Genomic DNA, 17,603 nt, shown 5'->3' on the forward strand with positions numbered 1-17,603 from the left:
GAGATTGAAAACCAGGTGCGGAAATGATGGGCAGAATAGCCTCCTTCTGAGTTTCACTTCTGTGATTGTGTGAAATTTGCAGCCGTCTCTCTTACATTAGCTCTCTAGCCACATATTAGATCAATCAATCCTTCTGTTTTTATGCCTTCTAGCATGTGACATTGGTTGTAATCTTGAGATTATTGCTCTTGACATCCTCCCTTTTTAATTTCCGTCCCATCTATTCACGTCATCCTCTACCTTGCGGTTGCACGTTGTAACTCCAGCAGCTGTTAAAGGTCCAGATGCAAGCTCAAATTTGCACAGCTGGGGACATTTCCTGCAGACGTGTTTGCATGACTTGTTACATACCACACTAGATAAACTCAGGTTATGATAGCTCCAGTAACAGGCTATAGGAATTTCTAGGCTGGGTGTCAATGTCAAATTAAACTTGTTGAGGTGTCAGAAAAAGGATCTTTGGTGTGAGTACTGCACAAGGTATGCTTTTGAGATCTGTAAGGGAATGTTTTGGGATTACTAGAACATAAGAACTAGGAGCAGGAGTAGTCCATCTGGCCCCTGAAGCCTGCCCCGCCATTTAATAAGATCATGGCTGATCTTTTTGAGACTCAGCTCCACTTACCCGCCCACTCACCATAACCCTTAATTCCTTTACTGTTCAAAAATTTATGTAGCCTTGCCTTAAAAACATTCAGTGAGGTAGCTTCAACCGCTTCACTGGGCAGGGAATTCCACAGATTCACAACCCTTTGGGTGAAGAAGTTCCTCCTGACCTCAGTCCTACATCTGCTTCCCTTTATTTTGAGGCGATGCCCTCTTGTCCTAGTTTCACCTGCTAGCAGAAACAACCTCCCTGCCTCCACTTTATCTATTCCCTTCATAATCTTATATGTTTCTATAAGATCTCCCCTCATTCTTCTGAATTCCAATGAGTATAAGCCCAGTCTTTCTTCATAATCCAACCCTCTCAACTCTGGAATCAACCGAGTGAATCTCCTCTGCACCCCCTCCAGTGCTAGTATATCTCTTCTCAAGTAAGGAGACCAAAACTGCACACAGTACTCCAGGGGTGGCCTCACCAGGACCCTATACAGCTGCAGCATAGCCTCCCTGTTTTTAAACTCCATCCCTCGAGCAATGGCAGACAAAATTAAATTTGCCTTTTTAATCACCTGCTGCACCTGCAATCCCACCTCCAGTGATTCATGCACAAGGACACCCAAGTCCCTCTGCACAGCAGCGTGCTGCAATTTTTTACCATTTAAAATATAGTCCATTTTGCTGTTATTCCTACCAAAATGGATAACCTCACACTTATCAACATTGTACTCCATCTGCCAGACCATTGCCCACTCACTTAGACTATCTATATCCCTCTGCAGACTTTCAGTGTCTTCTGCACACTTTGCTCTACCACTCACCTTATTGTCATCTGCAAATTTTGACACACCACACTTAGTCCCAAACTCCAAATCATCTATGTAAATTGTAAACAATTGAGGTCCCAACACTGATCCCTGAGGCACACCAGTAGCCACTGACCGCCAACCAGAAAAACACCCATTTACCCCTACTGAGACAACAAGGTGCAGAACTGGATGAACACAGCAGGCTAAGCAGCATCATAGGAGCTCCTATGATGCTGCTTAGCCTGCTGTGTTTATCCAGCTCTGCACTTTGTTGCCTCGGATTCTCCAGCATCTGCAGTTCCTACTATCTCTGATTCATTTACCCCTACTCTTTGCTTTCTACTGGTCAACCAATCCTCTATCCATGCCAATACATTACCTGTAATACCGTGCAACTTTATCTTATGTAGCAGCCTTTGGTGTGGCACCTTGTCAAATGCCTTCTGGAAATCCAGATACACCACATCCACAGGTTCCCCATTGTCCACCATGCAAGTAATGTCCTCAAAGAATTCCACCAAATTAGTTAAAGATGACCTACCCTTCATGAACCCATGCTGGGTGTTCCCAATGGGACAATTTATATCCAGATGTCTTGCTATTTCTTCCTTAATTATAGATTCAAGCATTTTCCCCACTACTGAAGGTAAGCTAACTGGCCTATAGTTACCTGCTTTTTGTCTACTTCCTTTTTTAAACAGTGGCGTCACATTGGCTGTTTTCCAATCTGCGGGAACCACCCCAGAGTCCAGTGAATTTTGGTAAATAATTACTAGTGCATTTGCTATTTCCCCCATCACCTCTTTTAGTACCCTGGGATGCATTTCATCAGGGCCAGGAGACTTGTCTACCTTTAGCCCCATTAGGTTGCCCAGCACTGCCTCCTTAGTGATAATGATAGTTTCTAGGTCCTCACCTGCTATAACCTTCTTGCCATTAGTTTTTGGCATGTTATTTGTGTCTTCCACTGTGAAGAATGACACGAAATAACTGTTTAATGTCTCGGCTATTTCCTCAGTCCCATTTATTAAATTGGCCTTCTCATCCTCTAAAGGACCAATGTTTACCTTCGCCACTCTTTTACGATTTACATATTTATAGAAACTTTTGCTGCCTGTTTTTATATTCTGAGCTAGTTTACTGTCATAATATATCTTACTTTTCTTTATAACTTTTTTTGTGGCTTTCTGTTGGCCTTTAAAGATTTCCCAGTCTACTAGTTTCCCACTAATCTTTGCTTTTTTTGTATGTGTTTTTTTTCAATCTGATACTTTCCTTTATTACCTTAGACATCCATGGCTGGCTCTCTCTTTTCCTACAGTTCTTCCCTATCACTGGAATATACTTCTGCTGAGCACTGTGAAAAATTGTTTTGAAAGTCCTCCACTGTTCCTCAGTTGACCCACCATAAAGTTTTTGCTCCCATTCTACCTTAGCTAACTCCTCCCTCATTCCTTCATAGTCTCCTTTGTTTAAGCACAGGACATAGGTACTGGATTTAACCTTCTCACACTCCATCTGTATTTTAAATTCGACCATACTGTGATCACTCCTTCTGAGAGGATCCCTAACTGTGAGATCATTAATTATTCCTGTCTTATTACACAGGACTAGATCTAGGATAGCTTGCTCCCTCGTAGGTTCCATTACATATTGTTCAAAATAGGATTAAACTTTTACAGTGTTGTTAAAAATATTTAAGTCTAAAATATTTAAGTAAATCAATTGATTAGTTCTATTCTATCTTCATTTATTTTGCATGATAAATGTGTTTTATTGTTATAATAAGATCTGCAATAAGTCATGCTTATATTTCAGGGATCAAGCCGATTTCAGCAATAACAACATGAGCTGGGATTATAACAGTCATGTCCTAAGACAACTATCTTTAGCTTCTTCACCAGTAATCTTCCCTCCATCACAAGACCAGAAGTGGGGATGTTCACTGATGGCTGCACAATGTTCAGCATCATTCACAACTCATCAGAGAAACTGAAACAGTCCAGTCTTGTCAAAGTTGAAGTCTTATCAAAGGCCTTACTAAAATCCACACATCAACTGCACTACCCTCATCTATACACCTGGTCATCTCCTCAGAAAATGTATTCATTACCTCCTTCTGACAAATGCTGACTACCCTGATCAAATCTTACCTCTTGAAAAGGATATTTAATTATCTCCTTTAGAATTTTCTCCAATAGTTTCCCTATCACTGATGTGAGATTCACTGGTCTTTGATTTTGTGGTTTATCTCTTGAGAAATGGAACCTTTCCCTAATATAGAATTGAAGGAAATGGTGACAACTGGTACAAGTGCCCCATGACTTAAAACCTGTTGCTTCCAAAACAATGTTTAAGTCACAATCAACAACCCAATCTTATTCACCCCAAGTCATTTTTTAATGGCTCAGTTATACTTGAGAGGTTGTTACTTTTGTGGCTGTTTTATTTAATTTAGCCCTTAGGAGGTTACACTAAGCAGAACTTTTTTAAATTCATTCACAGAATCGGGGGGATCGCTGGTTAGGCCAGCATTTATTGCCCATCCCTAATTACCCAGAGGACATTTAAGAGTCAGCCACATTGCTGTGGGTCTGGTGTCACATGTAGGCCAGACCAAGTGTTAGGTCTGCCCATGACTAGGTGGCACAAAATAGCTGACGGCTGCCCAGGACTAATGCAGCAGAACATGGCTGATAGTAGTTAGAGTGTTTGGGAAAATATTTGCTTAATATAGTCTCTGCAAGTAAAACAATAGTAACTCTATATAATCAAGGTTACTTAAATGAGATAGAATATGTGGCTGCAATTGCTCACACAGATAAGAACATTTCACATTAATTAGTTGTTTTTCTTGAATTATTTAATCAGTCTGTTACAATATTAAGAGTAGGTTTTAGTTAAGATTATTCAGATCATTACAGGAAAAGATTCAAACCAGTTTCAGACAGTAAAAGCAACCCCTTATCATTACAGGGAGGAATGAATACAGAGATTAGCAGATATTGGAATATGGATTGGATGAACACATTAAGACATAGCTTGTTAGCTGAAGAATTCTAACATTAGGTGTAACCACATGACTTTTTTGGAACTGATCAAAAATCAATATTCTTTTGTATACCCTGTAATGAGGAATTTAAAACTTCCTGAAATAATAGGCAAGTAACCAATTAATTGGCAATTAACATGGTGCAGCTGGCAAATGTTACTTGAATATAGTATCTATTGTGAAATGCCTCAAGAAGGAAGATAAGAAAGTCTGGGAAAACATCATGAAGGACTGGGGATGGACCACAAGCCTGTAAAACTCTTTGTCGTTCAGTGCTATGATTAGCTTAATCGGAAATATATTGAAATTGCTGATGTAAGCTTGAGCTGTTTAAGATGCTGCACCAGAGAGCCAATTACAGAGAGATAACTTGACACCACTGATCACTAGCAATCAAATGAGGGTGGGTGTGCTCTAAATTTAAACTATATAAGACATTGTAAAGCTTTTGTGTGTCTTTTTGCTATGCTGTGAATTGCAATGAAGGTAGCCTGACACCTACCACTGGACTCAGACACTTATTGAAAATATGAGATTTAACACCAGGTAAGGATGGCAGTTTCCTTCTCTAGAGGACATTGGTGAACTAGATGGTGTTTTTTCTGACAATCGGCAATGGATTCATGGTCATCATTTACACTCTTAATTCCTGATTTTTATTGAAATCAAATTCCACTATCTGCCATGTTGGGATTCAAACCCAGGTCCCCAGAACATTTCCTGTGTCTCTGGATTAACAGTCCAGTGATAATACCAATAAGTTGTTGCCTCCTGTTACCTCCTCTCCAGTTGTAATTATGTTGATGGCTATAATGGTTGTAATGAGGTTAGCCAGGTAGATTTTGTAGAAAATGAGTTCTGGAATTTTAATCCGGTCCAATCAGGGAGCGCTGGCTGATAGATTAAAAACTGGAGTGTCAGGCATCCTGTTTGCTCAGGGAGCTGGATCAGTTTCAAGGACTCTCCACATGCAAATAAATAGTGACTGGGTGACGGCATCCAGCCTCTGTAGAGTTATTTCAGTGGTGACAAGAGAAAAGCACACTCGTGAAGAAATTTGCAACTTCTGAGTTGGGATAAGTATTTCTGGTATCATGCTGTAATTTTGGAAGCTTTACTCATTCAATCCTGTTGTTGAAAACTGAGCCCAGTACATGGAAAGAATGTGTTACTTTTTCTGGGCAAATGACATTGGAGCAGTTGAAAAGGAATATTAATGCTTCTACTGCCTGTGGACCCACAGCATTTCCAGTTATTAGAAGCCTAACTTCCCCTGAGGCATCAGATTCTAAAACCTTTCAAGAGTTGATGGATTTAGTTAAGGAATATTATGACGCAAGTCTCCCCTAATTCTGAGACACTATCAGTTTTATTCGGCAGTTCAACAATCAGGGGAATCTGTATCAGGATTTTTGATGAGATTGAGGTGACTGGCAAAGGGCTGTGATTTTGAGTTAACTCCGAATGAGATGCTGAAAGACTGTAGGGTACATAGGATTGATGATGTAACCATGCAAAGGTGGCTACTAGCTGAAGCTCATCTGGACTTCAAACAGGCACCGTATCTGGCTTTGTCATTTGAAAATCTGGCAAGCGGAGTGTGGGAAATACAGGACATCCCAAAGGATGTGGACACTCTCTCCTGCCTGACTGAGCTTGGGGAACACCACTGGAGTGTAGACCATTGCAGAGCCTCCTGCAGGACATATCATGAGCAAAGGGACCCTGGATCAGCCCACAGTGAACCTCAAAAACAAATCCAAGCCTCAGCTAGACAGCTAAAATGTTCTTCAGGATCCAGGCCAGCAAGCCATTGTAGTTGCTGCCGGTATGCAGACTGAAAATAGCAAAAGAATCCTACAAGGCCTAACTTGAGTAAGAGAACACATAAGCTAGTACCCAGGAGACTGTACATCTTGGAAAGCCCACCTACATGGGGTTTGGAACAGTTAAATTGTTTAGCAACATCCAAATCATAACCAATCAAAATAAATCCGAGGTAGTAGGAACTGCCGATGCTGGAGTCTGAGAATAACAAGGTGTAGAGCTGGATGAACACAGCAGGCCAGGCAGCGTCAGACGAGCAGGAAAGCTGACGTTTCGGGTCTGGACTCTTCTTCAGAAATGGGGGAGGGGAAGGGGACTCTGAAATAAATAGAGAGGGGGAGGTGATGATGGATGGTGGACAGAGGAGCAGATAGGTGGAGAGAAGACAGACAGGTCAAGGAGGCGGGGATGAAGCCAGTAAAGGTGAGTGTAGGTAGGGAGTTGGGATGGAGGTTGGTCAGTGAGGTGGAAGGAGCGGATAGGTGGGAGAAAAGACGGACAGGTCAAGGAGATGGGCTGGTCTTTGGATGAGGTTGGGAGTGGGGAGATTTTGAAGCTGGTGAAGTCCACATTGAGACCGTTGGGCTGCAGGGTTCCCAAGCAGAATATGAGGTGCTGTTCCTCCAGCCTTTGGGTGGCATCGTTGTGGCACTGGAGGAGGCCCAAGATGGACATGTCGTCCAAGGATTGGGAGGGGGAGTTGAAGTGGTTTGCGACTGGGAGGTATAGTTTTTGTCACGAACCGAGTGTAGGCGCTCCACAATGCGGTCTCCAAGCCTCTGCTTGGTTCCCCCGATGTAGAGGAGGCCACATCAGGAACAGCAGATACAATATACCACATTAGCAGATGTGCAGGTGAACATCTGTTTAATGCGGAAGGTTAAGGCATCATCTCCCAGACCATCATAACCTCATCAGCTCAGGTGACCTCCCACCCACAGCCTCCAACCTCATTGTTCCCCAACCCTGCACCGTCCGTTTCTATCTCCTCCCCAAAGTCCATAAACCCGACTGCTAATGTGCTATATTGTATCCACTGTTCCCGATGTGGCCTCTACACCTACGCTCGGTTCGTGATAAACGACTACACCTCCCAGTCGCGAACCACTTCAACTCCCCCTCCCACTCCTTGGACGACATGTCAATCCTGGGCCGCCTCCAGTGCCACAATGACGTCACCCAAAGGCTGGAGGAACAGCACCTCATATTCTGCTTGGGAACCCTGCAGCCCAACGGTCTCAATGTGACTTCACCAGCTTCAAAATCTCCCCACCTCTGACCTCATCCCAAGACCAGCCCATCTCGTCCCTGCCTCCTTGACCTGTCCATCTTTTCTCCCACCTATCTGCTCCTCCCACCTCACTAACCAACCCCCACCCCCACTTCCTACTTACTAGCCTCATCCCCACCTGCTTGACCTGTCTGTCTTCCGTCCCACCTACCTGCCTCTCCCTGCCCACTGACCAACCCCCCATCCCAACTCCCTACCTACCTACACTCACCTTTACTGGCTTCATCCCTGCCTCCTTGACCTGTCCATCTTTTCTCCACCTATCTGCTCCTCTATCCACCTTCCATCGTCGCCTCCCCCTCTCTATTTATTTCAGAATCTCCTTGCCCTCCCCCATTTCTAAAGAAGGGTCCAGACCCAAAACGTCAGCTTTCCTGCTCGTCTGATGCTGCCTGGCCTGCTGTGTTCATCCAGCTCTACACCTGGTTATCTCAATCAAAATAAATGTCTGGTTAAATTGTCATCCAGAATTCATGGAGGTCAGCTGTAACAGTGTTTGCAGAACCAGTCTTTAACAAGATTCACTCCAGATTCGAACCCTTAAGTTTCTGCAAGACCTCAGCTAGACTGAGGACGTATACTGGGGAACCATAACAAATTAAGTGAACAATTTCAGTTCCAGTCTCATGAGAAGCAGCTGGTTCAGTTATTAATTGTAGTAAAATGCTTGGGCCGAAGCTTGATGGGGCAGAATTAATTGAGAAAGATCAACCTTGACTGGCTCAACACTTTTCAAAAAGAAAATGGCTGCCTGAGTGAAGTCCTAATTAAATACCCAGAAGTTTTTCAGAAAGGTCTAGGGACTATTAAAGGAGCCAAGTCCACCTTGCATGTTGACCAAGAAGGAATTCCATGATTCTGCAAGGCCCACCCAGTGCTATTGCCTTACAGGCAAAAGTAGAGGCAGAAATCAGGAGTGTCATCCCTGGGACCCTACCTGCAGACTGGTGCTGCTGCCAGAGGTATCCACACCCTGTGGACAAAAATCTGAGAGCTGGCTCTGAGGGAGTTGGATCAGTGTCAAGGACTCTCCTCATGTAAATAAAGGATGACTAGATTATGGGATACCAGCCTCTCTGGAGTTATTTCAAGGGCAACTATGAGAATACATTTTTTGGCCATAGATAGCTGTTTCTCTACACAGTACTGTTGCCCCCTGCCACTACATTTAATCACTTCTCTCAGCTGAATGGCTCATTGTATTTCACACCACCCACCCACCTCCTTTGGCATTGCATTCTAAGTGCTTACCATCTTCTGTGTAAAACAAAAATTGCGACACAGCTCCCATAAACTTACCTCCTTTTACCTTAAACCTATGTTCCCTAGTAATTGACATTTCCACCTTGGGGGAAAAAGACTCCATTTATCCTTTCTATCCATGCCCCTCATAATTTTTAAAATGTCTATCAGATCGCCCCTCATCTTTCAATGTTCAAGTGAAAACAAACCAATCTCTCCTTTTAGCTAATACCCACCAACTAGGCAACATCCTGGCAAACTCTGTACCCTCTCCAAAGCCTTCACATCCTTCTGGTAGTCTAGTGACCAGAACTGTATATTCCAAATGCAGACTAACTAAAGTTCTATATGGCTGCCAATTTTTATAATCTATGCTTTCTTGACCACATAATCATAGAATCCCTACAGTGTGGAAACAGGCCATTTGGCCCAACAGTCCACACTGCTCCTCCAAACAGCATCCCACCCAGACCCATTCCTCTATCCCTGCATTTCCATGTCTAGCCCACCTAACCTAAACACAATACAATGAGCAATTTAGCATGGCCAATCCACCTAAACTGCACATCTTTGGATTGTGGGAGGAAACTGGAGCACGCAGCAGAAACCCATGCAGACACTGAGAATATGCAAACTCGACAAAGACAGTTGCCCAAGGGTGGAAACAAACCCGGGTTCCTGGTGCTGTGAGGCAGCAGTGCTAGCCACTGAGCCTGTTAACAGAGAACTGTGGACCTGTACGCCCAGATCCCTCTGTTTGTTGATGCTACTATAGGTTCTGCCAATTTACTTCCAAAATACATCACCTCACATTTGTCTGATTAAACTCCAACTACCATTTTTTCTGCCTACATCTCCAGCTTATCTATATCCTGCTGTATCCTCCTCACTTTCTGCAGCTGCCCCAATCTTTGTATCTTATAAATCAGGCCACCTACATTCTCTTCCCTTCTGAGGAAGGTTCACTGGACATGAAACATTAACTCTGATTTATATTCACAGATGCTGCCACACCAGCTGAGCTTTTCCAGCAATTTGTTTTTGTTTCTGATTTACAGCACTCGCAGTCCTTTCAGTGCTTACATTCTCCTCCAAATCATCTATATTACAAACAACAGGGTCCCTGCAGAATACCACTGGTCACAGATCTCCAGTGAGAAAAATATTCTTCCAACCCTGCTCTCTATCTTTTAAGATTAAGCCAATTCTGTATCCATCAGTATTCTGTATTTAAGTCTACAGATCTCTTTTCATTCATACAAATTGTAATAACCTCAAATCTGTCGAGGGCTGAGGCTCTGCCAATGATACCTTTTGAATCTCATTCACACTAACATCATCCTTTCCCTCCCAAAATTGAAGTACCAACCTCTATTGGTAGAAGAAGCAATCACGAGATGAGGAAAACCTTTGACAGAGCAAGTGTTTAGGATCTGGAATACACTCCCTGAAAGTGTGATGAAGGCAGTGTCAATCATAGCTTGAAGTGATCTGAATCGTTGTCTGTGAAGGAAATTGTTCAGTGCTATGAGATACAGGCAGTAAATGGCTTTAGGTGAATTGCTTCTGCAGGACACAGCACTGCCACTACAGGCTGAATGATGTCCTTTGTGCTGCAACCATTCTGTAATTTTATTCCTTATTGTAACAGATCACGCATACTATCCTGACTCTTCATAAAACAACATTCTGAAACTAAGCAAAATGATAAATGGCCGAATATGAAGTCTTAGAACTCTGAAATTAATTTTGCATTTAGAATCTTCCAATTCAGTCCAAGAGATGCACAAAGCTCAATATGGGATATTTGAGGGCAACCTGATAAAAGTTTATAAATTGAGAGGCTTGTAGAGAATAGATCATTTCAGTCTTTTTCCCAAGGTAGAAATGTCAATTACTAAGGGGCACAGATTTAAGGTAAAAGGGAGTAAGTTTAAAGAAGACTGAGAGGAGGGGGTGTTGAAGGTGGATACAATTGCAACATTTAAGAGGTAACTTGACAGATCTGTGAATAAACAGGGAATAGAGGGATACAGACCACATAAAGGGAAAGGTTTTTAGTTTAAAAACATCATGTGTTGGTGCAGACTTGGTGGGCTGAAGGTTCTGTTCCTATTTTGTACTGATTTTTGTTCATTATTTCAAAGAACACTCACATTTACAATGCCAAATCACAAATTTTCAAGTGAAATCTAAATATATGCTATGCAAACAGGTCGATTTTCAGTCCTTTTTAATAAATCTGAGTTTGTTCCTTTATGGGGATAACAGACAGTGGAGGATGGCCCTAAAAGTATTTTGGATACAATTTTTTTTTTTGTGGAAGCAATTAGTTTATTTGTGGTGGAAATAGGCCTAAATTGTTTCATACATGATGAATTGCACTGTGATTTCTCATGGCAAGATGCTGGCATCAGCTCCTTCAACATGAGGCTGACGAACACAAGCAGCTGCTTTCAAACCAGTTGCATACTTGAGCTCAAGGATCACATTTCCACTGAAAGCACTTTTTTAGATGCAGATTGTGTGAACTCTGCACTTTTACCCCACCTCCATGAGGCTTAATTTCAATGTCCCAATTGCAATTTTCTGTTTGTAAGTTTCCCAGTCCGGCTCCTGCAAGAATAAAGCTATATAATGGGAATACAGGGTCCTGCAATTAGAAAATATAAAAGGAATAAAATGTGCTGCAGTAAAAAATTAAAAAGCAGAACCGAAAAGGTGGTAATCTCCAGATTACTACCTGAACCACAAATCAAATTCCACAGAGTTAATAAGGTTAAACAGGTACATGTGTGCCTCAAAGTTTGGTATGCGAGAAATGGGTGCAAATTCAAAGAACAAAGAAAATTATAGCACAGGAACAGGCCCTTCGGCCCTCCAAGCCTGTGCCGATCCAGAGCCTCTATCTAAACCTGTCACCTATTTTCCAAGGATCTGTATCCCTCTGCTTCCTGCCCATTCACGTATCTGTCTAGATACATCTTAAATGATGCTATCGTGCCTGCCTCTACCTCCTCTGCTGGCAACACTTTCCACGCATATCTCCCTTAAACTTTTCCCCTCTCTCTTTGAGATCGTGACCCCTAGTAATTGAGTCCCCCACTGGGGAAAATGCTTCTTGCTATCCACCCTGTCTGTACCTCATGATTTTGTAGACCTCAATCAGGTCCCCCCCAACCTCCGTCGTTCTAATGTAAATAATCCTAATCTACTCAAGCTCTCTTCATAGCTAGCACCCTCCATACCAGGCAACATCCTGGTGAATCTTCTCTGCACCCTCTCCAAAGCATCCACATCCTTTTGGTAATGTGGCGACCAGAACTGTTCGCAGTATTCCAAATGTGGTCAAAGCAAATTCCTATACAACTGTAACATGACCTGCCAACTCTTGTGCTCAATAGCCCGTCCGATGAATGAAAGCATGCCGTATGCCTTCTTGACCACTCTATTGACCTGCGTTGCCACCTTCAGGGTACAATGGACCTGAACACCCAGATCTCTCTGTGCATCAATTTTCCCCAGGGCTTTTCCATTTACCATATAGTTCACTCTTGAATTGGATCATCCAAAATGCATCACCTCGCATTTGACTGGATTGAACTCATGGGACTTTGGCACCAGTACTGTGGAAGAAGGAAACTGTTCTGATGAGATGGACTCTACCTGAATCAGGCTGGGTCCAAGGTCCTGGCAAATCAAATAACTAGGACTGTAATTAGTGAGGGAAAGGTTCCATTGCATGGAAAATTAGAAAATGAAAATTAAAGGACAAGGTAAGAGTGCAGGTTTGTAATCAGCAGAAAACAAAACGGAGGGAAGAATATGACCACCATTTTGCACCAAGCAATTGTACAAGAGTCAGGAAATTTCATAGTAGAACAAACTTAAAGGCTTTATATCTAAATGTGTGAAGCATTTGGAGTAAAATTAGTGATGTTAGAGCACAAATAGACATAAATTGATGTGATTTGGTGGTGATTACTGAGACGCGGCTGCAGGGAGACCAGGTTTGGGATTTGAATATCCAAGGCGAGTCAGTTTTTCAGAAGCATAGGCAGGAAAGGAAAGATGGTGTAGCACTATCCGTAAAGGAAGAGTTCAGTACTGTAGTGAGACATGATATCACCACAGGAGATCAAGACGTAGAATCAGAGATAGCAGGAACTGCAGATGCTGGTGAATCCGAGACAACAAGGTGCAGGGCTGGATGAACACAGCAGGTCAAGCAGCATCATAGGAGCAGAGAGGCTGACGTTTCGGGCCTTGACCCGTATTCAGAAAAGGGGGAGGGGAAGGGGGTTCTGAAATAAATAGGGAGAGAGTGGGAGGCGGATAGAAGATGGATAGAGGAGAGGATAGGTGGAGAGGAAACAAACAGGTCGAAGAGGCGGGGATGGGGCCAGTAAAGGTGCGTGTAGGTGGGGAGTTAGGGAGGGGATAGGTCAGTCCAGGGAGGACGGACAGGTCAAGGGGGCGGGATGAGGTTAGTCGGTAGGAGATGGAGGTGCGGCTTGAGGTGGGAGGAGGGGATAGGTGGGAGGAAGAACAGGTTAGGGAGGCAGGGACGAGCTGGACTGGTTTTGGGATGCAGTAGGGGGAGGGGAGATTTTGAGCTGCTGAGAGGATGGCCGACATACTGCACAGAGACCAGACTCCAGGCTGAGACCCACAGACACCCGGCCAAGACCTAGCACGTGGGAGATGAACACCAACGCCGGGGCGGGCAGCGGGGGGGTGGAAAACACCAAAAACAGGTAAACGGGAAATCAAAAAAAAGAAATAACAAAAGGAGTGGAGGAGGCTGGTTGAAGAGCCCTGCTCCGCCACCATCTTGACCAGCAAATTGCCCTCTAAATTCAAATTCAGCTGGAGTCTTAAATTAGCATTCTGAAGTTAAACAAAGGCAATTAGACAGGCATGAGGACAGATCTGGCCCACGTGAAGTGGGCAGGAAGACTAAAAGTTAGGACAGTTGATGAACAGCGGCAGATGTTTAAGGAAATACTCAATTACTCCCAACTAAAATATAATTCCAGAAAGGAAAAAAGATCATAAGAGGGGGAGAAAACATCCATGGCTAAGCAAGGAAGTTAAAAATATACCGACGTAAACGAAGGCATACCATATTGCAAAGACGAATGGCAGGCTGGAAGATTGGGAAATTTTTAAAGATCAACAAAGGGTTACTAAAAACGGCACAAAAAGAGCAAAAGTAAATTATGAAGTAAAACTAGTAAAAACAGATTGCAAAAAACTTCTATAAGTATTTGAAATGAAAGAGTAGCTAAGGTGAATGTTGGTCCCTTTGAGGACAAGGCTCGGGAGTTAATGGTGGGGAATACAGAAATGCCAGAGTAACGAAATCAATATTTTGCTTCACTGTTCATGGTAAATGACACTTGTAGCATAACAACTGTTAACAGGTAATGCAGCATTAATAGAAAGGGATGAATTTGGGACAATCATCATCACTAAGGAAAAAATACTAAACAAACTTTTCGGATTGAAGGCAGACAAGTTGCCAGGGCCTCATGGCCTAGCTCTTAGGTTCTTAAAAGAAATGGCAGGTGGAATAGTGGATACATCGGTTTCAACATTCCAAAAATCTCTGGATACAGGAAAGTTTTCAATGGATTGGAAAAATGCTAATATAATGCCATTATTCGAAAAGGGAGGGAGGCAGAAAGTAGGATTGATTGACTGATGTCACGTATCAAGATACAGCAAAAAGTGGTGTTATGTGTTCTACACAAGCAGATCGTACCATAAAAAGTGCATCAGGGTAGCACAACAGAGCACAGAATACAGTGTTACAGCTGCAGAGGTGCAGACAGAAATCATAGTTAACATCTGAGGTCTGATCAAAAGTCTGATAACAGATGGGAAGAAGCTGTTTTTGAATCTGTTCTTATTTGTTCAAACTTTTATATTTTCTGCCCGATGGAAGAGAGTATAACCAGGATGGGAGGGGTCTTTGATTAATTTGGTTGCTTTCCAGAGGCAATAAGATGTATAGATAGGGAGTCAATGGATAGAAGGCTGGTTTGCATGATGGACTGGGCTGTGTTCACAAATCTCTCTAGTCTCTTGCAGTCTTGGGGTGAGCAGTTGCCATACCACGCTATAGTGCATTTAAAAAGATTAGTAAGAATCTTTGTGGACATGCCGAATTTCCTTAGCCTCCTGAGGAAGTAGAGACATTGTTGTGCTTTTTTGACTGTCTTGTTAACATGAGTGGACCAGGACAAATTGTTGGTGATCATTACTCCTAGGAAATTGACACTCTTGACCATCTCCACCTCAGCATCATTGATGCAGACAGGAGCATGCCCTTCACTCCACTTCCTGAAGTTAATGACCAGCTCCTTTGTTTTGCTGACATTGACTGAGAGATTGGCATGGTGTAAAGACAACACTAAGCACTCAACCTATTTCCTGTGTTCTGTCTCATCGTTGTTTGAGAAAACTACAGACCAGTGAGTTTAACTTGTGTCGTTGGGAAATTATTAGAATCAACTATTAAGGCAGTAAACCTGAAGGACTAAGGCTCTGAAAGCTGGTGTTTTCAAATAAACCTGTTGGACTATAACCTGGTGTTGTGTGATTTGATTTTATTAAGGAAGTGACAACAGGATGTTTGGAAATTCAAAATGCAATCCATCTGCACAGTTATGATGTGCAAATCATATTTGCCTAATTTGCTAGAGTTTTTTTTAAAGATTTAACAAACAATATGAATAATGGGAATCCCATAGTTATACTATATCTGGGCTTGCACATGGCATTTGATAAGCTGCCACACAAAAGGTTAATACACAAGATAAGATTACACAGTGTTGGGGTAATTTATTAGCTTTCTAGAGGATGAATGAACCAACAGAAAGAGTGTCAGATAGTAGGAACTGCTGATGCTGGAAAATCTGAGATAACCAGGTGTAGAGCTGGATGAACACAGCAGGCCAAGCAGCATCATAGGAGCAGGAAAGCTGACGTTTCGGGCCTAGACCCTTCATCAGGTTAAGTTGTCTGTACTCTGCCTATTAATAATTAACAGTTTTAGATACTGTCAACAGTGTCTCTGTGCTCTACACAAATTCATAGCACCAAACTACTACTGATTAGTACACGTTGCCATACCTGTTCAAGTGGCCTCTGCTTAAGGCCACATCCAAACAATTTACAAATTCTACTGTTTCTATCTAAAGGTTAACTGATGCTACTCATCACAATAAAACAGACACTGACTTGAACCCACACACTGAGCACACAGCGGAGGCTGGGACACACAAATATGCTGATTTGGACATCCACAATTCCCTGTCTCACACAGACACCCATCACCCGAGATTTCTCGCACTAACAAGGCTACACGACTAGACAGAGCCTAAAGTGCACAGAGTTACATGTACACACAACACTGAGACATACAGCATAATACCAATCACTCTCTTTTCCCCCTCCAGCATCTGAAGAAGGTGTTTTAAAGACAAGTCACTGGACCTGAAACACTAACTCTACTTTCTCTCCACAAATGCTGCCAGACCTGCTGAATTTGTCCAGCAATTTCTAATATGCATGAGGGGCATAGGTAGGGTGAATACCCAAAGTCTTTTTCCAGGGGTGGGGGCATTTAAAACTATAGGGCATATGTCCAAGGTGAGAGGGGAAAGATTTAGAAAAGACCTGAGGGGTAACTTCTTCACACTAACGATGGTGAATGTATGAAACAAGCTGCTGGTGGACATGGGTACAATGATATGAATTGAAAGGATTTAGAGGGATATGGGCCAAATACTGGCAAATGGGACCAGGTCAGATTGGGATGTCTGGTCACCATGAATGAATTGAACTAAAACGTATCTTTCTGTGATGAATGACATGAGGAGAAACGTCTTTACTCAAGAGTTGTTATAATTTGTAATGTGCTGCCTTAGAGAGTGATGGAGGTGGACTTCATAGGTGGTTTCAAAAGAGAGCTGAATATATATTTGAAATTGAGGAAGTTCAAGTACTATGGAGAGTGAGGCTAACTGAGAAGTTCCCTCGGGAGCTGGTACAGAAAGGATGAGGTGAATGGCCTCCTCCTGTACTTGAAAATTCCATGAAGATGCTGTTGTAACAGGGTGCTACAATAATAATCTGAAAGGGAAAACAGAATCGGGCAATAAAACTTTATAAAAACACACAAGGTTTTGCGATAATAAGCTATAAAGGAAATAGAAGATCCCGCGGTAACAGGGTGCTGAAATAATAAACTATAAAGGACACACAAGGTCCTGCAGCAATAATCAATGAAGTTATACAACGCCATGCAGCGACAACGTGCTCAGCGATTCTCTTCCGATCCTCCTCCCGGAAGTTCCGCATTCGGAATATGTCCAGCCCCTTCCCGTAAAACCACCAATGGCCGTGTGGGAGGGGCGGGGTCTCCTGCGCAACGCCGGTTCCGGTCCGAGATGCAAATGAGGCGCGCGGTGTGTTAAAAAGGCGCGGGAGCGCGCGGCACGGCCTTTAGCCCAGAGACCGGAGCGCGGCACCGGGACAAGAGAGTGCGGCTGATCCAGATTTGTACAGAGCTTCATTCCGAGCAGTAACATGTCGGACAAGTTACCCTACAAAGTGGGTAAGGAATAGGCGGGTCACAGCAGAACCGGCACCGGCACCGGCACCGGCACCGGCAGGGGGAGAGAGGGGGAGAGAATGTTGGGGGGGGGGAGGGAGAGAGGGGGGGGGAAAGGTGGGGGGGGGGGGGGGGGGGGGGGGGGGGGGAGGGGGG

General features: G+C 43.3%; 1 protein-coding gene across 1 annotated transcript in view; it reads left to right on the forward strand.

The window, feature by feature from the left end:
* The first annotated feature begins 17,276 nt into the window (after positions 1-17,276).
* Positions 17,277-17,603, forward strand: part of LOC109926066 (adenosylhomocysteinase A-like) — a 68,772-nt gene continuing 68,445 nt past the window's right edge. The window contains exon 1 of the mRNA XM_048608492.1: positions 17,277-17,450. Within this exon, the coding sequence (XP_048464449.1) occupies positions 17,423-17,450 (28 nt within the window). The 5' untranslated portion in view covers positions 17,277-17,422. The remainder of the gene's footprint in view (positions 17,451-17,603) is intronic.

Source organism: Rhincodon typus, chromosome 19 (assembly GCF_021869965.1).
Source record: "Rhincodon typus isolate 14 chromosome 19, sRhiTyp1.1, whole genome shotgun sequence".
Classification (NCBI taxonomy): domain Eukaryota; kingdom Metazoa; phylum Chordata; class Chondrichthyes; order Orectolobiformes; family Rhincodontidae; genus Rhincodon; species Rhincodon typus.